General features: G+C 44.9%; 1 protein-coding gene and 1 non-coding gene across 2 annotated transcripts in view; one reads left to right on the top strand and one right to left on the bottom strand.

Moving 5' to 3' along the window:
• Nucleotides 1-18,360, top strand: part of FAT3 (FAT atypical cadherin 3) — a 717,392-nt gene extending 699,032 nt beyond the window's left edge. The window contains exons 24-29 of the mRNA XM_066248474.1: nucleotides 2,381-2,534; nucleotides 4,946-5,601; nucleotides 9,043-9,156; nucleotides 12,304-12,363; nucleotides 12,932-12,967; nucleotides 13,596-18,360. Coding sequence (XP_066104571.1) covers nucleotides 2,381-2,534; nucleotides 4,946-5,601; nucleotides 9,043-9,156; nucleotides 12,304-12,363; nucleotides 12,932-12,967; nucleotides 13,596-14,218 — 1,643 coding nt within the window. The 3' untranslated portion in view covers nucleotides 14,219-18,360. The remainder of the gene's footprint in view (nucleotides 1-2,380; nucleotides 2,535-4,945; nucleotides 5,602-9,042; nucleotides 9,157-12,303; nucleotides 12,364-12,931; nucleotides 12,968-13,595) is intronic.
• TRNAG-GCC (transfer RNA glycine (anticodon GCC)) lies at nucleotides 9,828-9,903 on the bottom strand. The gene has a single exon. It is a non-coding gene; the product is annotated as a tRNA-Gly (tRNA).
• Nucleotides 18,361-23,094: the final 4,734 nt, after the last annotated feature.

Raw genomic sequence — 23,094 nt, 5'->3', positions numbered from 1 at the left:
GCTTGATTCTTGTATGTGCCCTGACTGAGGATCGAACCCGCAACCCTGGTGTGTCAAGACAACACTCTGACCAACTGAACTCCTGGGCCAGGGCTAATGTCTTTCCTCATAAGATAGCTCTCTCAAATTTCATTGGTGTTGCATTGAAGAGTGTCCCTGTCAGCCTCTGTCTCTGGCCCTCTGTGTTTCTTGGTGCCAGAGGGGCTGAGACGACACAGTTCCCTCCTTTTAAGAATGTTGAGTTCTGTCCTGCCAATTGCACCTGCCTCCTGAAGATAAGTCCTTTTCTCTCTGAGCCCAGGAACACTTCCCCACAATCATAGTATCCTTCTGTACAGGAGAGTTCCCTGTTGTATGGACTCAGTAACATGTTTGTGAAAGCACACGCTATTTCAGTCTATAGATTGTTAACTATCTTATACCTGTAGAGGTCAATCTACAAAATCCCAACATCAGTCACTAACCACTTGGGGAGCAGAGATTAGCCCAAGGGCCTTTCAAGTAAGAGTGAGGACGGTTGTTTACAGTGTCTATGGAGTAAGTATGTATGACTATGACGTGCTTACTGGATGCTGAGACCCACACCACCTTTCCTCTTTCACCACCCAGTCCCCTGAATGTTAGAAACTAGGCCTTTGCACTCCCCCTTGGAAGAGAATAAAAGTAATTACGGGAGAAGCTGACCTACTCAGAGGTACTAACACAGTATCATAGTTAACAAGCCCCACTCAAAGGCTTAGAACTTCCCATCAGATTTCTACTTTTTAACACCCTACTCTTTAACATGAGCCGATAAGCCAGGATAACCAGACAAGGAAAGAAATCCTCTAATTTGGAAGACAGAGAATATATAAGGTTCTCCAGAGGAACAAAACCAATTAGATGGATGGATGGATGGATGCATGGATGGATTTTTAAGAAAGTGGCTCATAGGATTGTAAGGGCTGACACTTCTGAAACATTTAGGGCAGGTCAGCAGGCCACAAATTTATGTAAGAATTGATTCTGCAGTCTTGAATTTGAAATTCTCAGCTGAAAACTCAGGCAAAGTATCTATGCTGCACTTTTGAAAAAGAATTCCTTCTTAAAACCTTCAAGTGAATGGACAAGACCCAGCCACATTATGGGGGGTAACTTGCTTTACTTAAAATCAACTGATATAAATGTTAATCACATGCACAGATACTGTCACAGCAACAATAGTGTTTGACAAACAACCGGGAACCACAGCCTAGTAAGTCTGAGACATAAAATTTACCATCACAGAGATCAACACACAGAAGCAACTTGGAGGAAATGATGCAGGGAGGAAACTTCATTAAAATATTATTAATAACTTCAGACAGATAAGAGAAAATATTGCAGCCACAAAACAGGAGCAAGGTGTAATTATTTAAAAATAAACAACTCATCAAATGAAACCTTGGAAAATGACAACATAAGTGAATATCTCACAAAGGTTTTAAAAGTCAAAAAACTTTCAGAAAGTAAAGCAAAACCCCACAGACTTGTAATAAAAGAAAGACAAAATTCAAGGAAGATCCAAAAGCTCTGAGATCCAAACCATAAAAGTCCCATAAGACAGAATAAAAAAAAAAAACAACAAAATAAAACCACCAATGAAATAGTTATGTTTTCCCAAAGTTAAAAGAGAAGAATTTCCAGATTGCAGTGGCCCACTGAGTACCCAGTACAGATGGAAATAAACCCAAACTAAAGTACATCAGTGTGAAATCTTAGAAAACTGGGGACAAGAGAAGCTACTCCAAGCTGTTGGGGGTCGGCGGCGGGGGTGGGGGTGGGGGACAGGTCACATAAACTTGAGGAACGAAAACAACCTTGGATTTCTCAGAAGTGGCCTGAAGGGAACTGCTTAGAATTCCATACAAACCTAACTATCCAAGAAGTGTAAAGGTAGATAAAGATATGTTCAGCAATGCAAGGTCTCACAACATTTAACTTTTATAAACCTCTGCTCAGAAAGCTGCTGTTGAATGTGTTCTAATGACATGAGCATGGTACTCATGTAAACTTCTATCTGAAAGCATCCTGTCTTTTACAACAGTGCTGTGGTAGGAAAAGCATCCCCCTCCCTGTCCTGGGCTTTGCTCTTAGAATCTTAGATGTTCATTGGCTATCTCTTAGCATTCTCACTAGCATTCATGTATGTAATTCATAAGGTGAATTTTTGTGGACTAGTGGGAAATTCAAACCATTAATTGGCATTTTTGTGAAAACCTATGTTCTAAGTTCAAAATAACCAATTCACTATTCATCTTTGGAACCTGGAATCTGCCTTCGATTCCGTTCAGAGGGAATTAGGAGGACACGTTGTAACTGAGTCCGTGCATTCAGCTCATGAGGGCCTCTGTTTCCCCAGGCTATCAGTGTACCTGTCTCTCACAGTTCACCGGGAGGAACTGTGAATCCGAGATCACAGCCTGCTTCCCAAACCCTTGCCGGAATGGGGGTTCCTGTGACCCAATAGGAAACACTTTCATCTGCAGTTGCAAAGCTGGGCTCACTGGAGTTACGTAAGTGAGATTGTTCAAGTCTTTATGCTCCTTATTTCTGCTGAATAAAAAACTAACTGGGGTAAAATATTTACCAGTGATAGGACAGGCAAAGGGGTAATATCTTTATATAGAGTGCGTAAAATCTTAACAGGGTTTATCTCTGGGTAATGAGGTTATGGGTAATTTATATATTTTACTTTTTACTCCTTTACAGTTTCAAATTTTTATATATTTACTATGTGTATTTATATAACTTTATATTAAATATATATAAATCATATTTTTATAAAATAAAAAATATTATATGAAATATATAAATTTTATATATTTATTGAGTTTCTTTAAAACAATTCTTTTAAAGAAGGTCATCTCTGACCCCTAATTTTTCCAGTGTAATTCTGAGGCAGACATAATATCCATTTCCCCAGAACTCATTAACTGGACTCTACTGTGTAACATTTTATGATCATTCTGAGAAACCAAAAATCACCTTCCCTTTGCAAACCTTCACCCTCCCTCACCAAGAAGTAGGGAAGTTAAAGTGTTAGCCAAATAGAAACGGAATATTTTAAGTTTTTAGTAAAATGCCACTTTCATCCATCCTTGATGGCTTTAAAAGTATATGTGTGTATGTATGTATGTATGTATGTATGTATATATATATATATGTGTAATCACAAGCAAGTGATATTCTAATTACAGATCAGACTTATGTATTCGTTAAAGCAAATCTCCTGAGGACTTTACCAGGAAATACTTAACCGACTTTGAATCGTTGGATGCAATTTAAAGTAATAAAGCTGCATTTGTTTTTAAATACTCTGCGATTCTGACTAATTTCCAGTTGACCTGGCTTCAGTCTGTTCAAATTAGGAACATTTGACTACATTTAGAGAAGTAGATTACCAAAAATATAGGTGATGGGGCCTTTTAAATGAACATAGAGGAACAATTGCCGAAGTAGAGATAAGTGAAGGAAAAACAGTCTGTGTTCTCAAATAATTTTAAACTAAGAAATAGTAAGACTTAAATATTTGCCTTATAATTATACCCAAAGCAAGTCATGGATTGCTTTAATAAGAACAAAATTAATTTGATTACATTTCACTCAAATGTTTCAGTCATTTTTTCCCTAGTAATCTTTATTAGCATTAGCTTTTAAAATAAGCACAGAATTTGGAAGATAAGCTTTTAAAGTAAGTACAGACTCTGGAAGATACATAGATATGTAGTCCTCCCTGCACCTGCCCACCCCTATGTACCCTGTTACCCCAAATTTCCCAGAAAGGCCAAACCTGGTTTTTACTGGTTATTACTATAACCATTACAGGAAAATGTCAAAACTAAAGACTTCCTCCTCTGGGGAAACTCTATATAGGGTATATAAAACCACAGATGTTTATCTGCAATTGTATAAAACCGGAAGCTTCGAGGACTGACTGGATTGAGGATAAATTGGTGGCAAAATGAATTGGTGCCCAAAACAACCAAAACCACTCTGAGGCAATTTTTACTCTTTATCTCTCTCATTTAGTGTGAACATCCATATGCTTTACTGCCAGAACACTGGTGTAGTTGATTATGGTCCTATGCCAGCACCAGTTCCTAGGGTGGGATGGAGTGAATATTTTACATAATATGAAAGCTAGTAGGCCTAGGCTGGTTGGCCTGGCACATGAATGTCCCAGGTTCGATTCCTGATCAGGGCCCACAGGAAAAGCAACCATCTGCTTCTCCACCCCTCCTAGTCCCCCTTCTCTCCCTCTTTCTCTCTTCCCCTCCAGCAGCCATGGCTTGATTGGTTCGAGTGCATGGGCTGGGGCACTGAGGATGGCTCCATGGAGCCTCCACCTCAGATGCTAAAAATAGCTCTGTTGCATGCATGACCCCAGATGGGCCAAGCATCAACCCCAGACAGGGTTGCCAGGTGGATCCCGGTCAGAGTGCATGTGGGAGTCTGTCTCTTTATCTCCCCTTCTCTCACTTGGAAAAGAAGAAGAAAAGAAAAAGATAGTAGTCTAAGTCATTTCCAAAATTGCAATATTTTAAATTCTGAAATGTGTCTGGCCCTAAGGATTTGGAAACCCATACCTCTTCAGCAGCATCTGTTCTTTCTTTCTCTACGCCTTTCTTCTGTCCCAAGACAGCCTTTTCCTAGCCCTGCCCGGGGGGGGGGGGGGGGGGGGGGGTGTCAGATTCTCTGAGAGAGGCTGGATGGGAGAAATACCTAATGCATGCTCTTGACTCAGCTCAGCACCCCCTCCCGCCCCCACGCACACACACCATCACCATTTTCGGGGTGCTTCACGTACCCTTTAGGTGCATTGTTCTCTTTTAAAGAAGTCAGTTTTGAACCGAGCTGGAGCATCCCAGACTCCATAGCCAGGTCTGACGTTTGAGAGGGGGCTCGTGTGTGTTGGATCCTGCAGGTGTGAAGAGGACATCAACGAGTGCGAGCGGGAGGAGTGTGAGAACGGGGGCTCCTGCGTCAACGTGTTCGGCTCCTTCCTGTGTAACTGCACGCCGGGCTTCGTGGGCCAGTACTGCGGGCTGCGGCCCGTGGTGGTGCCCAACATCCAGGCCGGCCACTCCTACGTGGGGAAGGAGGAGCTCATCGGCATCGCCGTCGTCCTCTTCATCATCTTCCTCTTAGTGGTCATCTTCATCGTCTTCCGCAAAAAGGTCTTCCGCAAGAACTACTCCCGCAACAACATCACGCTGGTGCAGGACCCCGCCACGGCCGCCCTGCTCAATAAGAGCAACGGCATCCCCTTCCGGAACCTGCGGGGCGGCGGGGACGGCCGCAACGTCTACCAGGAGGTGGGGCCCCCGCAGGTCCCCGTGCGCCCCATGGCCTACACCCCGTGCTTCCAGAGCGACTCCCGGAGCAACCTGGACAAGATCGTGGACGGGCTGGGGGGCGAGCACCAGGAGATGACCACCTTCCACCCGGAGTCCCCACGCATCCTGACAGCCAGGCGGGGTGTGGTCGTGTGCAGTGTGGCCCCCAACCTCCCCGCCGTGTCCCCTTGCCGCTCCGACTGCGACTCCATCCGGAAGAACGGCTGGGATGCGGGAACCGAGAGTGAGTAGGAGGAGATGCGTCCTTCTCTGTTCCACCAGCGTTCATGGAGAAGCCGCCCCTGTGTGCGCACTTGAGAAGGGAGTCCGGGGAAGGGAGAGAGAACCCGCAGGGACAGAGCGTTCATTATGATACCATCTGGCATTGGGTGTTCACGTCAGCCATGAAAATTTGCTCTGTTTCTTATCTCCACTTACAGATGGGGAAAATGAGGCTCCAAGAGCGTAAGGTGCCATGGTCACAAAGAGTCTGCAGTAGAAGCTAATAAGCAATACCCCAATCCAGGGCTTCCAAACCCTAAAACCCACACTCTTTCACAATAGCACACCATTGGCCGTGAAGCAAGCGGTAGCTACATGAGTTATACGCAGAAACTGCTCGGGGCAGGTCAGGAAGAGAGTACTTCCAGTTTTCTGGAGTGAAGCCTTGAGAATAGAAGGACATTTGAGTTGGGTCATGGTGGATTATAGACCTGGGGAAAGGAGGGCTTTCGGCGTAGAGGGACCGACATGATCAGAAGAAAAGCAAGTCATTCTGTTTGGCTACAATGCAGGGTCCATGAAACAAGAGGGTGAACCACAGGAGAGAAAAGGGTCTGGACCAGATGGTGGTGTTTCCCACTCCCTTGGCCTCATGCAGCTGTATTCTAGACGAAGGGAAGAGCCACAGGTGCAAAGGCCCTGTGGTGGGGAAGGCCTTTGCATGTTGGAGAATGTGGAGGATATCAATGTAGTTGGAACTTGATAAGTATCAGGGGAGATTGGGGGCATCTTAACAGCAAGACTAGGATAGGTTTTTAAGCAAGTGAGTGTTATAACCTAATTTATATATATATATATTTAAAATGGCTCTGTTCCTTGGAGAAGAGACTAAACAGGACTAAGGAAAGAAGAAAACAGAGAGACTAATTAGCTGGTATCTATGAACATCTAGGTGAGAGATGGTGACTGTTTCCCCTGCCCTAACATCAGTCAGGATGAAACTATAGACGAGCTCTGCTATAACCTATGGCTTTTCATCAGGCCAAAGAGCCTTCTGTTTGAGTAGCAGGGACGCCCTGAGTATACTATAACATATGTTGGGGTACAGGGTAGGGGGAGAGGCAGGTTTCAAATGAATCTAGAGAACATACCCTGAAGAGATCATGGGTGCCTTCCAGGAGGAAAGGGGCATCCCTGCTGGTGTCTTTAAGCATGAGTAAGATTTGGGTGACAAGCTATTGGAGAGGGCCTTTGAGAAGCAAAAAGCATCTGGATCAGTGGAGGGGACACAGGAAGGGTGTCTGGCTCTGTGGTTTAGGAGACAGGTGAGGCTAGAGGTGAAAGTGAGGACACCTGCATGCAGGATGGGTGACTCTCTAGGAGAGTGAGCTCCCCGAGGGAGCAGGAGCAGAGAGGATGGTCAAACTGGGCTTCCAAAAGAACCTTGGTGATACCTCCATGTAGGAAATGGATAGAGGAAGACAAACAGCTGCCAACAAGGAGTGCAGAGAAGGAGGAAAGGGCAGCTGTGCAGAAGCCAACAGTATCAGCAAGGCCGGCAGGATTGAGCCCTGTGAAACTGCCAAGGAGGACACAGGCTAAGATCTGTATTGCACTTGGCAAAGGTTGTTAATGGTCTCAAGAGTGTCTCAGGGAGTTCCCAAGACAGAATCCAGAATGCAAGAGTTCAGGGCAAAGAGATTTTCTGAGGAAACAGAGACACGAGATAAACACAAAAGGCCATCACTGCAGTGTGGGGAATCTTAACTTTAGATTACTTACCTAGGGGAAAGTAACTGGTAAGAACGGGGTGAAGATTCCAACCTGATACCCCAGAGTTCAGAGCCTGTGCTCTTGCAACACGTCCCTTGGAAGCTTTAGCAGGAAGGAGGGAAAGGGATATCAGGGGGAGAGCATCTCTTGATGGAGAAGGCTCTCTTCTAGTCCAGTTCCACCCCAAATGCCCTGCCTGCTGACTGTTTTTCTGGAGACACATTTAAGTAGAATCCTTTGGACTTTTCTCATGAATATATTCTGTCTCAAATCATCTGTAACGTTAGACTTTACTAAAACCTTGCCAATCCCATAGCTAAAGGGAAGGCTCTTTTTTTTTCTTTTGTTTTGTTTATTATTATTTTTTCTAATTTAACAATGAAAGAAACAGGGTTTGAATAAATGGAGGAGTGGAGGAAGCAGTCTTATGCACAACATTCTATTCACCAGCGTGGATCGTTTGTCACCTCCCCCCCCTTCTGTTCAGGGCTAAGCCTGGTGGCCGCTTTATGCTTTTCTGCAGCACTTCTTCATATTTTCCATGATGCGGCTTCTGGGAGGTGAATTCCTCTGTGGCACCTCTCTCCACTTATATCAGTTGTTTATCCAACTCATCATTTCGCTGTGTCCTCATCGTCTGACAGCAGATGCAGAGTCACGGTGCCTGCTACCAACATCACCCTCTGTGGGAGAAATGGGCTTCTCCAGCTGCGAGCAGGAACAACTTTTCCCTTAATCACAAGTCACTGTCTTTGTTGTACCGTCACGTGACATGATGATTCGAAGCTTTTCCTAGTGATCCTTTCCCTCCACCTACTTCGTAGTGTGACAGCTTTAGTTCCAGAATCCACCTCAGGCCAAACCTGTCATTCCCCCACAAAGTCTTATTGAGTTTTTATTGAATACTTTTCCTTCTCTGTTAAGCAAGGCAGTTAGCCGGTGAGACAATCTCTAGGTGGCTAATTCCTTTTTCACTAGACAGTTTCAAGACGTGGGTTGTTTTTATTGCTTCCTTTAGTCCATCAAATAAGAAGGTAGCCCGAGAGAGGGAGAGAGAGAGAGAGAGAGGTTCAGTCTGTCTTTGTATACAGCAAAGAGGGAGGAGGTGTGTGGATAAGAGCACGTCTGCACTGCTGATTGCCGTCACTTACCTGAGTGCAGAACACTGTCATTCCCAAAAATGATGTGACACTGCCCTCTAGCCAGAAGGGTGGGGAACTGCACCCATTCCCCAGAGAAGGGAGTTAGGATAAATGTAATGGCATTCTTGCCTATAAAATATTTATACCCCTTTTTTAAAAGTAATCTCATTTAACCTGGTGTTGACACCACATAGGTTCATGTAAATGATTTAAATTAACTCTGAATGGCAAGGAGCGACCCAGACACTTCATCCTCGTTCCACTCCTCACTTAGGCTTCACTTTGAGGAGGGCACAACTACTTTCAGCTGTCAGCTATTTGGAAGCTCATTTACCACGGGTTAAGGGTTTTGAATCCATAATGTAAATCACTTGATTGACAGACGGACCTTTGCCCCGATGGCACAATCAATTCTCTGTTGTAGAGTTAAATTATTTTCTCTGAGCAAATGAAAGAGCTCCGAGAAGTGAACTTTGGGGGTGGCCGAGCTGGAAATCCGCACAAGGTAACCAGTGTCGTTTGTGCTTGTTCTCTGGCTGTCCACGAAGACAAAGGAGCTGATGACCCGGGAGACTTGACCTGCTTCGCAGGCAGCAATAAAGGCAGCAACTCGGAGGTTCAGTCCCTGAGCTCCTTCCAGTCAGATTCTGGTGATGACAACGGTAAGAAGTCACGGGTGTGTCCCCTGGGGTGGCTTCTGCTTCCTGTGCTGCCAGTCAGTGGTGGAGAGAAAGATGACATGACCACTTATGTTTCTTGACCTGATCATAGGCTTTTGGGCATATTCACCAGGCTTTGGGTTGGCTCCATTGTTGGGTGTCGTGGCTACAGGAGCATCGATCAAGCTGCAGTTGTGAGCAAGCCCAGGGATCCATGTCGGAGGTGGACAAGGTCTCCACAGACCTCCATAATGTGTCTTCTTTGATATGGTTCATGACGGAACAGCCTCATCCCAGATGATACTCTCTAGCAAACAGTATAGCTTCTTTTCTTTATTTTCTTTTTAATTTTTTTTTTTTTTTTTGTATTTTTCTGAAGCTGGAAACTGGGGAGAGACAGTCAGACAGACTCCCGCATGCACCCAACTGGGATCCACCCGGCACACCCACCAGGGGGCGATGCTCTGCCCACCAGGGGGCGATGCTCTGCCCCTCCGGGGCATCCCTCTGTTGCGACCAGAGCCACTCTAGTGCCTGAGGCAGAGGCCAAGGAGCCATCCCCAGCGCCCGGGCCATCTTTGCTCCAATGGAGCCTCGGCTGCGGGAGGGGAAGAGAGAGACAGAGAGGAAGGAGAGGGGGAGGGGTGGAGAAGCAGATGGGCGCTTCTCCTGTGTGCCCTGGCCGGGAATCGAACCCGGGACTTCTGCACGGCAGGCCGACGCTCTACCACTGAGCCAACCGGCCAGGGCTATTTTCTTTTTAATTTTTAAACTAATGATTATCTCTTCACCACACACCCAATATCCATATCATTAGAAGTTAGTTCAGAGGCAAGACCTCCTCCCCATAGAACACTTCCCAAAGAAGTGACATCTTCATTCAGTTGAATCCCCTTTATGATCATTTGGGGTCATGGGCTTCTGGAGAATCTATTGAATACTATTGAATACTATTGAATATGGGCGGCTCTTAGAAAAATGCACACACGCCCACAGTGGTGCATTTGATTCCACATGGTTCGTGGACCTTGCTACACTCAAAAGCAGCTACCTCTACCTCTTGTGAAATTAATAAAGAGGTTGCTGGACTGGGTTCCCAGAACTGAGGCACCAGCTTTGGAGGGTGGGTGGTTCTCCTCAGGATCAGAGAGGATAGCAGAACTGGTTATAAGATAGCAGGAGTGGTGAACCAAAAATAATCTCCTTTTTTTTTTCTTTTTCTTTTCCAAGAGAAAAGAGGGGAGATAGAGAGACAGACTCCCACATGAACCCCGACTGGGATCCACCTGGCAACCCCTGTCGGGATGCTGCTCTGCCCATCTGGGATCATGCTTGGAAGCTATTTTTTAGCACCAGAGGCAGAGGCTCCATGGAGCCATCCTCAGCACCCAGGGCTGATACGCTCAAACCAATCCAGCCATGGCTGTGGGAGTGGAAGAGAGAGAAAGAAAGAGAGGGGGCAAGGGGTGAAGAAGCAGATGGTCACTTCTCCTGTGTGCCCTGACTGAGAATCAAACCTGGAACGTCCACAGCCAGGCCTATGCTCTGCCACTGAGCCAACCAGCCAGGGCCCCGAGAATAATTTCTATTTATTTATTTATTTATTTATTTAGTGAGAGGCTGGGAGGCAGGGAGGCAGAGAGACAAACTGCCACATGTGCCCTGACTGGGATCCACCCAGCAAGCGCCCTATAGGACGATGCTCTGGGGCAGCTGCTCCATTGCTCAGCAACTGAGCCACCTCAGCATATGAAGCCATGGAGCCAACTTGCTCAAAACATTTGCACCATGGCTGTGAGAAGAGAAAGGAAAGATAGAGAAAGGGAAAGAGAAGGGGTAGAGAAGCAGATGATCATTTCTCCTGTGTGCCCTGACCTGGAATAGAATCTGGGACTTCCACACACTGGGTCAATGCTCTATCACTGAGCCAACTGACCAGTGCCCCCAAGTATAATTTCAACTAGTCATCCACAAAGATAGCCTTAATAATGCTATTTGCCTGTTGATAAGCAATTGGCAAAAATTGAATATTTATTAATTTGTGTAATCATTCAACCCATAAAGCCTTGTCACATTTTTTCTGTGTGCTGAACCCCATGGTGGACATTTGGTATCAGAATTGCTCTTAAGAGGAGCAGAAGCCACGATGTATCTGACTGTGGGCGTGACAGACCGCGTAACAGTGGATTTCTAGAACCATTTTCAGAGGGTCAGGGCACACCTCCAGATCCATTTGCCTGGTGCTCCCTCCTTTTCTCATCCCCAACTGGAAGAAAAATTGCCACTGGTTTGTGTTTTGTAGAGAAGCAACTGAGAACAGATAGTTTCCAAACTCCAGGCAGCCTCTCTGGCAACAACGCCTGGTTGACCATTCTCATGGGTTCTTCACTGTGCACCCTAAAGTCACACACTCGGCCTCATGCTTACCATTCTGGATTGGTCTTGACAAAAGCAGGCAGTATTAGGAATTTTCAGCAAATTAGTTTTAAACTGATCACCTCTCTACAAGCTGCTGGTGGTATCAGGTACTAAGTCAACTCATATAAAGCCTAAAAGAAATCGCCTTCCCAGATTATAGTAACCATTTCAGAGGCCAAATGCGGATGTCTATCTTCACTTTACTGATGAAAGCTGGGCCTTGGGTTATTCTAGGCTATGGGTGGTGTCATGTGAGTGTGAAGCCATTGGTTCTGCAAAGTTAACCCTCCATCATGGCACTTGGTTAGGAGGAGCATGGCTGGCCCACAAAAAATTCTCTTCAGGAATAGTGAGGTCTTCCTGTAGAGCCTTTGGGATTTACTAATGAGGAATTGGCATGGACTTGACGACCCACTGCCTTCCAGATTGATTTCACTGAGCTGTGAAACGTGAATTTATGACCTAACAATCCCTGTTGATCACACCTATCAGGAGAACTGGCCCTGGATTTGCTGTCATTCCCCTTCTGATCCCAGAGTCCCGGGTCCCTAGGAAGAGTGTTCACGGGAGCACTGCCCCCTGGACAGACTGTGGGGAGGCTCTGGGGGTATGCATGCTGCACCTGTGTTGTTGCCATTGTTGTTGTTAAGAAACATTAACATATGTTTTAAATACATAACTAACCTGAGGCTGTCCTTCCCTTCCCCCCTGTCTTCTTTTCCTGACCACAAGCATCCATAGTGACTGTCATTCAGCTTGTCAACAATGTAGTTGACACTATAGAGAATGAAGGTATTTACTTTTTTCTTCCATAGAATTTCTTTGGGTAGTTATCCTTTTGGAAATATTGCTTCCTTGGTACTTTAAACTAGGGGTGATTTTAATCAGCCGGCAACAGAGGGGCAGTAAATAGGTGGTTTCAAAGGAGACCCTGGAAATTTCTGTAGGTATTGGGATGAATTTAAAAATTTGGGGAAAAAAAAATCTAGTTCATAATTTTTTTTAGATATGTGAAATGCTCTTTTTATGAAATTTATCCCAAGAGAAGAGTACCCAATTACTAGGAATTTTGATTGGTACTAAATTCATTCTTACATTCAACATGTATTTATCGAGCATCTATTATGACCTGAGACTGCTTAAGAAACTGTTCAAAGCTATACATACTATAGTGGGAATAGATTTCAGTCAGATAACTTAAATTAGTTACATAATACAATTAGTTCATGGTGTAGATGGGATGTACTTTTTTATTTTCTAACAATGGGGAGAAATAGTAGCATGTTTTTGAAGTCATCTATAATGTTCTCTTTTTCCCTCTTGGACTGTCAGTTTTAACTCTCACTTTGTATTTAAACAGTGTCTGTCATGGATCAAGGACAGAATTACAACCGAGGTGACTCTGCCATGACCCCGGCATAATGTTTTACCTATGTTTTGAATTGCTGAGTTGCTTCTTACCCTGTCCTCCCTCCATTTGTTCTGCATTTCTTTGATCTGAATTTTGCATGTTCCAGGTGTCTCGTGAGCTTGGTATTGGAGGTGAAAGCCCCGCCCACGTCCCTCCCCCCAGCCACTCCCCTGCGGTGCAGCTCAAGCATTCTCATGCACTCCCCCTGCCTCCTGTGGTCCACAGTGCAGCTGATGCATCTCTCTCCCCGCTAGCATGTTGCCAGCCTGACTCTGCACTTAGCATAGGGAGAGGAAGGGAGAGTGGGGGAGGGGTCCTAGAACCGTTTCCTCAGCGTGACCTCAGCATGCCCTCGCTGGCCAGCCCTTATGGAATGGCCGTGTGTAAGGCTCAACAGCACCCAGGCACCATGTCTCAGAGCTGCTGTCGCCTTGTTCTCCCAGGGCCAGAGCATGGCTGGCCCCTGATCGACCCTTGTAAGGAGCATGCACAGGGCTTGGCTTCTTAGGGTCTCTTGGATGTTAATTGCATGCCAGGTCCCTTATCTGCATTCCAAACCCTGCCCCAACTCCAGCCTGGAGGAAATTAACTGCCATGGCTTTTTCACTCACAGCCTACCACTGGGACACCTCGGACTGGATGCCACCAGCCCGCCTGTCGGATATAGAGGAGGTGCCCCACTTTGAGAACCAGGAGGGAGGGTCTGCGCACCAGGGCAGCACCCGGGAGCTGGAGAGCGATTACTACCTGGGCGGCTATGACATTGACAGCGAGTACCCGCCCCCTCACGAAGAGGAGTTCCTGAGTCAGGACCAGCTGCCCCCGCCCCTGCCAGAGGACTTCCCGGACCAGTACGAGTCCATGCCGCCGTCCCAGCCTGTGTCGCTGGCCAGCACCCTGAGCCCAGACTGCAGGAGAAGGCCACAGTTCCATCCCAGCCAGTACCTCCCCCCGCACCCATTCCCCAACGAAGCCGAGCTGGTAGGCCCGCCTGCCAGCTGTGAATTTAGTACTTTTGCCGTGAACTTGACCCAGGGAACAGAGACAGCAGGGCCTGCACACAGTGTGTCTCTATCCTTGCAGAACTCCAGAGGCACCTCGTCCTCTGATGTGTCGGCCAGCTGCGGCTGTGACGAGGTGGAAGTGGCCACGAATGACTACGAGAGCGTGGGTGAGCTCAGCCTCGCCAGCCTTCACATCCCCTTTGTGGAGACTCAGCACCAGACCCAGGTTTAAGGGGCGCCCGGGGCTTTGCACTGCTGCTTCCAGAAGGAGACTGGCGGGGCTCGCGGCCCGGCAGAGAGGGGCGTGCTGAGCATGGAGGCACAGAGGCGTTTCCCCCAGGAACTCCTTCACAAGCCAAGCTTTGTCAGGCCAGCGTGACTCCAGCTGGGGAAAGGAAAGCCTCAGAAACTGTCTCTGACAGGTGCCTGGTAGCCCTTGCAGTGTGGACCTGTGTCCATGACCAAGAACGTTCACTGGGATTTTAAAGGAGACACAAATGCCACCTCCTCGGTTACACTGTCGGTCTTGTATGGCTCTGTGCAGTGCTGTGCCCTGGGCAGTGTTACGGCATCAGTCCTTGCAGTATTAATAACTGGCGACCGGCGAAGAGGCATGTGATTTTGAGCCAGTGAGGGGAAGTGAAAATACTAGTTATCGTTATTGGATAAGTTAGTCATGTAGACAAAAGGAAAGCAAAACAAGTATTATTAAACAAACAAGAAAATGGGCTGAAGCCTTTCAAAGTCAACTTTATTTTTTTTTATAAGCTGCCCAATTTTCAGCTATAAAATTAGGTGTAGGTAACATGTTTAGTATGCTTAGTTATTTTTGTTTGTTTGTGTTAAGCATCCAATACAATATCGTTGGGTTTTATGATCTTGGAGGAAGGTATAATGAAGAAGAGTAAGAGGATATTTGGGTTACATTTTGTGGGTTGGGGCATTAATGTTGTTCAGACATTAGAAAGAATGTGATTATCTGTTTTCCAATAAACATTTCCAGCTATAACTACAATTTTAACACTACTAAGAAATTGGCCTTTGTTCTGAGAATCAAGAAATAAAAAGAACAAAAAGGTAATATTTTGGTATTTTGTTTTCTAGAATGAGAGAGATTTAGAGGTTCAAGAATAATTTATAAATTAAAAAACATAAAATAGAACACTTGCAAGGTTTTCGGTCAGATAATCACAATTCTTGATAATGCCAGTAAAATTTGAGTGTTGTTCTAAATTGGTAGCATCATCACTATAAATGCAATTACATTTTTTTCAAAGAGAAGAAAGTAGATTAGTTCTTGTGTATAAATTATACCAGTGTGTGTCTGGGCTTATGTACAAATATATGCTTGCACTCAATAAGGCTGCTCTTGAGGAACGTGAACGTGAAAGTTTGAGGCGCTGGACTATGCTGAAAATCCTGCCTGCGAGGCAGACCTTCCGATTTCTCTAATCTCTGTGACATTAGAGAAACACCAAATGCCATATTTTACTCTGGTTCAGTTCATTTTATTTTGGTACTGCCATTTATATTAACTTAAAGCAAAACTGTGCTTTTTAAAAAACAACAACAGTATTTTGTTATAATTTTTCAGAACAAAACTCATATTTGCAAAATGTATAATGTTTAATTACACCCTGGGGTTTTCCTCTGTCTGACACGTGGACTTTGGCCATGAGTTTCCACAATTGACAGGGGAATCATTCCACTGGAAACACAATTACTCAGTACTCGAAGCTTAAAGTTGACAAGTTGAGTGACTTTTCCTCCTTTGCTTCAGTCAGATTATGGCCACGTGTGCAGTGGCCATGGTAAATAAATGCATATTTGCACTATCTGCTTAATGAGCAAATCTGTGTCCACAGTTTCTGATGATATATGGCATTGGTGTGTAATTGTACTGTCCTGTGTCTCATCCACTCAGACATATTTTTAATTGTTTCCGTTGTGTTTAATCCACTTCTCTGTAGGAGTCAGTGTTTCTGAAGTTTATTGTAAAAGAATTCATTTTCATTGTCAAGCTTCTTAAGTACACGGATACACTTCACTGATTTTTCAGCTTTTCTCCTCTTCCTGTCTCCTCTTCCTCATCATGGAAGTATTATCTGCACTGTGGTCTTGAAATAAATGAATTTCACTAAGGCTGCTTTTGAAGATAAAAACCTTTGGTATTTTTCTTATGTAAGAGGCACATTTGCAAGACTCATGGAGAAAATGATAAACTAATGGTCTAGAGTAGAATCACTGCCACACTTCTAATAACGCGATGTCATAAAAACCATCAAAGTAAAACCAACAATTCATTTCTTGCCCCCAGGAAATATTAGAATGAGATTAATGCCAGTGAGTCACTATTGCTTACACAGCATCTCCTCCGGGGAGAATACTTGACTGACCCCATAATGAAGGAATAAATAGACCCTAATGCAGTTGTGAAGTCACCCAAGGAAATTGTGCCCCCCCTTTGCTCTGACCTATCTAAAACACCTCTTTCATCAAGATATCTTCCCAGACTTTCTGCAGAATAGCTCTGCCAGTAAATACATATCAGACAAGCATGTGTTGCCATCTTTTGAAAACTAGACTTCCTTGACAATTATGGAATGGTTTTCAGCCAGTCCAACATGGAACTAGGTGGAATGTCTGCTGATTTGAAGATCTGAAGGGGCCCTTAAAGGCTGTTTGTCCAGCCCTCTTATTTTATAAAAGAGGAAACATGCCCAGAGAGGGGGAAGCACTTGCCCAAACTCACACAGGAAGTTAAGTAGCTGAACATCCATTCAGCCAATATTCCTTATCTGGCACTATTCAGGACTAATCGCCTGGGGGATGCTATCTGCTGGCCCTTCTGACTTCCCTCCATCCTTGCTTTAGGGTATGCTACATATCATGGAGCTTATTTCCTTGGAAACCTCACGATCTCATATTTCCTTAGCAGCCCCGCTAGGAAGGGTGCAATTACAGAATTCACACACTTCTTTGGACCTTTATCAAAATGCTGCTTTTACCTAATGAATGTTTTCTAAAATGAGGATGGAATGCTAATTACAGAATGGAACCTAGACTAGTCATCAATTACAGTTAAACTTTGTTTATAATGTTACCGACTGGTTACATTTTTATTTTCCCTTCTGCTGCCCCTTGCCAGTTCTGGTGTTTGTTCCTAACCCTTCCACTGTGATGGAAAATATTTAAGCCAATTAGTGTTTTCCCTTTTTTTTTCTAACACATATGTGCCACCTCCTGGAAGCCATTTCCACAGCCTGATGTAGGCACTTTACTTGTATTGCACACATGCTGGTTCAGTTGGTCGTGGCTGGGCTGTTGTTTGTCGTGTAGTGAGCAGAAGCTCTGGGCCTGTAAAGGATGAATGAAACAGGTGTTCATTCAGTTTCTTTTACAAGTGCTTCGCTGCTGAGTTCCATTCCATGCCAGCTTCCCATGCACTCCTGTCCTGACCTTTCATGAAACGACGCTGTAGAAGACTTAGTCATGTGACTGAGTCAAGTCCATGCCTTGGAGGTTTGCCCGACTGGAGAATCAGTGTGAAGGCCTGGAAAGGGAATTTCTGCCGCCTTCCTGGAACTTCCCCGAGATGTCCCTTAGGAATCACTAGCACGGCCTGGAAATAAACAAGTTTACACACACAAACACACACATACATATTATATATATATATTATATATGTGTATGTATATATATAATATCATATATATATTTCCCATCAGCTGGAAAGCATGATCATGTGGGAACTCAGGAAGGTCTAGTGTTCACTTTGCAGGGGCTGCACAGGTAACTGTCCGTTCCCTTGACTCTGCTGCCCTGGCAGTGCACAAATATTTACAAAGTGATCAGGCTTTTTTTCTGTTTTATGTTTTTAGCTTCAATGGGACACGGGGGTTGGAAAAAGAGCTCCTTCAACATCATTATTTTGTGTGGTCTGTGAGAAGGGGGTTATGTGTTTCCTGGTTTTTGTCCTGCCACATTCAACTGCACATCATTCTGGTGAAAATCCACAATGCCTTTAAGCTTCTGGTTGTATATTCTAAGGTTTAAAGTGACCATTCGTGGGTTTGGCATCAGCTAATATGGAGCCAGCTGGCTAAGAGATAGGAAAAGAGTAAGAGTTTCTTATATAATAATGAAAAGCAATAATTACAAGTATGTAATATTACACAAAGGCCATAATAAGTCTCTTCCAATTTCTAGGATGCACTAGAGAATCATATTTGGAGTGTGTTTGGACCCACTAGTATGTACCGTAGTACCCTTCCAGCGAACAAGTACCTGAATTGTTACTATTTAACAATTTTATGAGCCCGTACTACTGCATTTCGGAAAGTGACAAATGTGTAGGGACATGGAGCAGTTCTTTTTAAGCACTGTATCAGAGAGATTGTCTTGTAAATTTACCTGTTGCAAATAGGCTGTTTGTAAAAGATGTATGTTTTGGTGTTTAAAATGTTTATAAAATTGTATATAATGGTCTCAATTTTCCAAGCTTTTGTAGATACTGTATTTGATGCCGATCAGGATGCTTTAATTTGGGGGGTCGAATACAATTCTAAGTCATCCATGCCGTCGGTCTGCAAACTTTTGAGATAACTACACCCAGACCCAAAAGGGATTTTAGATTTGAAAATGGTGGGGTTTTTTAAAAATCATTTCAAAATGTACTGTAACCTTTCTTTGGTTCTACTGTTTTCATTTAACCTTCTCTGTTTCCAAGAAAATGTTTTATCGACATTTTTTAAATGAGTGTGTTTTGCCCAGTTACTAAGTACCTGATATCTTACGCTATTTCAGGTTCCAAATGAAATACATCCTTTCCTCACGCACACGCAGGATCACCTGAACTTGCACACACATCACACTCCAAACCTTATGCAAAGGGGAAAGCTAGCACTAAAAGTGAACCTTGTCCCTTATGGAAATGGGTTGTTTCTGCATATATTGCTGTTGGCAGTATTAGTCTGGTGTTCTTTTTTTTAAATAAAGAAATAAAAAGATAGAAAGAAAAAAAATAAAAAGACAGCCAAAAAACAAAAAACCAACAGTGTACAGGTTTATAACTTACAAAATTTGATGGTTAAAACAAATTTTCAAGTAAAAAGGAAAAATGAAACTAGTCATTGTGTTGACTCTTCTTAAGTGTTTTCTTTCGTTTGTCCGCAGTTCATTGCTCACCTGGGCAGTCGTCCTCTGCAGGGCACGGTGGTTTCTCTCAGAGACCTGTGACCGCTAGAAAGACTTCCGCTGCTGCTGGGGCGTGTGCGCTGGAATCGCGGGCGGCACATGCGCTGTGGGGGTCTTCCCTGGTGAAAATGAAAACAGTGCTGGGGACGAGGGCAAATGAGGGTCATTGAGTTCCTCCTCTGCAGACATCTCTCCTAAATACAACCCCACACTTTCAACGCAGCCTCTCCACTACTCCTCCCCCTCAAAAAAAAAAAAAAAAAAAAAAAAAAATCCGAAGTTCAGGACATGGTTAATGATAGAATCAAGCAGAGTCCAAAAGACCAGCGTAACAGGCTTTAATGCAGGGGTCCCCAAACATTTTACACAGGGGGCCAGTTCACTGTCCCTCAGACCGTTGGAGGGCTGGACTATAAAAAAACTATGAACAAATCCCTATGCACACTACACATATTTTATTTTAAAGTAAAAAAACAAAACGGGAACTAATACAATATTTAAAATAGAGAACAAGTAAATTTAAATCAACAAACTGACCAGTATTTCAATGGGAACTGTGCTCCTCTCACTGACCACCAATGAAAGAGGTGCCCCTTCCGGGTGTGCGGCGGGGGCCGGATAAATGGCCGTAGTTTGGGGACCCCTTCTTTAATGGAAGGAAACCTGCCAGGCTGTCTCGTAAGGGAGAGCAGCCCCGGCTACAGACTCAGACCATGTTTTAAGGGCTAGGTTTAGGGAAGTAGGAAGGGTAGCGGGGCATTTGCTGATTGGCTGTTGCTATCGCTGGACGCAGGGGTGCTTTATACCAATTATGGATGTTGGTGCATTTTCAATCGTCAGCAGTTTTAACCGCCCATGACTCCATTGGAATTGTGACATCGGACATTCCTTTGTGGGTGGTCACCTGCCGCAAGCCCTGAAACGAAACTCTGCCGGCAGGTTAAAGAAATGAAACCTGAGATTCCCGACTATTCGATATATATTATATTTATATAAAAAGGAAAGAGAATGATTCCTAGAGAGGCTCAAGGGAAAGGGGACGGAGGTCATCATCTTCTGTAACTTCTTCCTGCTGAGTAGGGGTGGTGAGGGGTTATGGCCTAAGGATTACTCTCAGTGAGGGGTACAGAGGTGCAGTGATGGCTTCCTGCTGGGTAGGGGTGTATTTACAGGGGTTCAGATTTTTCTGTTTCGTGAAGGCAGGTTTCAGGGTTGGTGTGTAGGGCTATGTAGATTTCTCCAATTTTCTGATTGGCGAAGGGTCTGCATGCGGTTCTGTAAGAAACTAGTGAACAGACGTAAGAGGCAGGGTCCAAAAGCTAGAATAATAAATAGGAAAGTGAGTAGACCAATGAAAGGCAATAGCCAAGAAAGGCAGTTTGTGCAAAACCACTGATTCCATGACTCGGTTTGTTTTTCACAAATTCGCTGGGCTCGTTCTTTTAATTTGATTGCCGTGTCTCTAACTAGTCCTGATTGATTAAGGTAAAAGCAACACTCTTCTCCTAGAAAGACACAAATACCTCCTTTGTCTGCCAGTAAGAGATCAAGTCCTTGGCAATTTTGTAGCGTGACAGTGGCTAGGGATTCTGGAGCTGTACTAGGGTGGAGGCAATTTCTTCCGGGAGTTTTGGAGGTCTTCAGAGAGAGAGAGTGGTAATAAGACAGGGCAGTGGCCTGCCCCCCCCTTCCCCTAGACCCACTCCTGTAGATTCCTAAAGCAACAAGAAGAGGGATTACCTGTATAGCTCGTTCGGTCCTTAGATTGACGGGTAGTATACTAGGAACTGGAAGAGGCTCATGGGATGGGATTAGGTTGATATTTGAGGTGAGATAGACTAGGATACAGGTTCCTATCCAGTTAGTAGGGAGACACATATAGGTGTTGGTCCCACATGAGTAGAAAGCCCCTGATTGGGTGAGGCAGGCTGAGAGGTGAATAGAGAATAGATGGACAAGAAGTGGTTGTCATTTCTTTGTTTCTGAACTCCAGATGGTCAGGGTGGAGGAAAGAGCCACCCCAATAAGTGGAGAGATATGAGTAGAGTATTGTTTTGAGCATTTTAAGGTAGTTCGAAGCTGTTGAGGAAAGCCAGGTATAGAGTTGGTTCATGGGATAGGAGTATTTATGAGATTGAGCTGTAAGGGTAGGGGGTCTTGTGAATCAAACGGGGTTAGAAAATAACACGTTTGCTTCTGGAGAGACTTGCTAGTTAACTCGATGGTTCTGATGGTCTTTGGGAAATTGAATAGTTATTGTGATGTTGCAGAGGTTAGAGGGGAGGTGACCAGCTGGGATGTTACCCTGAGCCTTGAAGCATAGGGAAGCAGGTGAAAGGAGAGGGGTATTTAGGGTGACTGGTCCCCAAGCAGGGGGGATTTGGGGTTTTAATTTTTTGAGCTGGGAATAATAGGTTTGATAGAGCCTATTTGCTTGGTTGGCGGCTGAAGTGGGATAATTTTCTACAAGAGTGTCGGCTCTCTCAAAGAAGGAAGCCCCTTTTTGGGTTTGGTATATGAGAACTGTCCGTAGAAGGTGGGTATTATTTTTGGGATAGGGAGGGCAGAGTAGGCTGAGGAGGACATAGACGTACACATCCAGCAATTAACTGCATAGGAAGAATTAGCTTCAATTAAAAGTCTTCGAGTGAGGTTAAGAGAGCGTTCTGTATACGTGGCCTCTAGGAGAGAGGAGATGGGGCGGCATATGTGGCGCTCAGTAAGAGAGAAAGTAGAACTGGTGTTAGGAGGTCAAGAACTGGGGGCATGGTGGTTGGGCTTAGGGGCGATTAAGAGGAAGAGAAGAAGAAATTGAAAAGCCGCTGATTCTTCTGGAGAAAATTCAAGTAGAGAACCTTGCCAGGCCAAGTCCTGCATCCAATTGAGGAGTCCATCAATTTCACTGGAGTGAGGCCTAAACCAGGAGAGGTCCTCAGAGGCCTAAAGAAGGAAGTAGAAGAATCTGGCAAGGTGGTAATTGGCAGTTGGCTGTTGTGAGTGCCTGCTGGACTGGGCAGGATGGTGGGATATGGCCTCTTGGAGGAGCATTATGAGATGGACTGAACTGGTTCTTCTGGATAGGGGAACATGTGGAGATTTTGAGAGACAGAGGACCTGTGGGGGTGGAGATGTAAGTTTTAGGGGTATTGGTGGGATAAGGCGTAATGTGGGAGAGGTGAGTCCAGTGAGTCTCCTTCCACTTTGATGGCAGTGGGGGTGGACAGGATAACAGTATGGGGCCCTGTCCAGGTAGGCTGGAGAGGGGTTCTTCCCCATGTCCTCTTGTAGACCTGGTCCCAGGGAGGATTGATAGGTGTGAGTCTGTGGTTGGAAAGGGCTGTGGAAGGAGCTTGTCAAACTGGGAACAGTAGGTTTAGTATAGCTTGTTTGCTCAGTTTGCAGCTGAGGTGGAGTAATCTCCTATGAGAGTGCTACCTCTCTCAAAGAAGGTGGCCCCTTCCTGAATCTTGTACTTGAGAGTGGTGTGAAGGAGATGAGTATTATTAAGAGGAATAGGGAGAGCCGAGTAAGCTGAAGATGACATGGACAGACATATCCAGCAGTTGGCTGCATAGGAGGAGTTAGTCTTGATTATGAGATTTTAAATAAGATTAAGAGAGCTTTCTAGATGAGAGGATTCTAAGAGGGAGGGTATGGGGGCAGAGTATTGCCTTAAGGGTAAGGAGATAAGAGAGAATAAAGCAAGCTGGAATCTCCATCCTGTCTGTTATCAGGGGATAATCATAGTCACTCATGGTTCAGGCTATTTTTCTTCTTCTGGAATTTTAGTCAGACTGACCTTGGTGGGCCCTAAGGGGGAGCAGGTGTATCTAGGTGATGATTCAGGTTGACTGGAAGGGTCATTCGTAGGCATGTCTGGGGATAGAGCTTCCGTTTTCTTTAACCTGGAGA

This window comes from Saccopteryx bilineata, chromosome 1, assembly GCF_036850765.1.
Source record: "Saccopteryx bilineata isolate mSacBil1 chromosome 1, mSacBil1_pri_phased_curated, whole genome shotgun sequence".
Taxonomy (NCBI): Eukaryota; Metazoa; Chordata; class Mammalia; order Chiroptera; family Emballonuridae; genus Saccopteryx; species Saccopteryx bilineata.
This window is presented reverse-complemented; position numbering and strand designations above follow the sequence as displayed.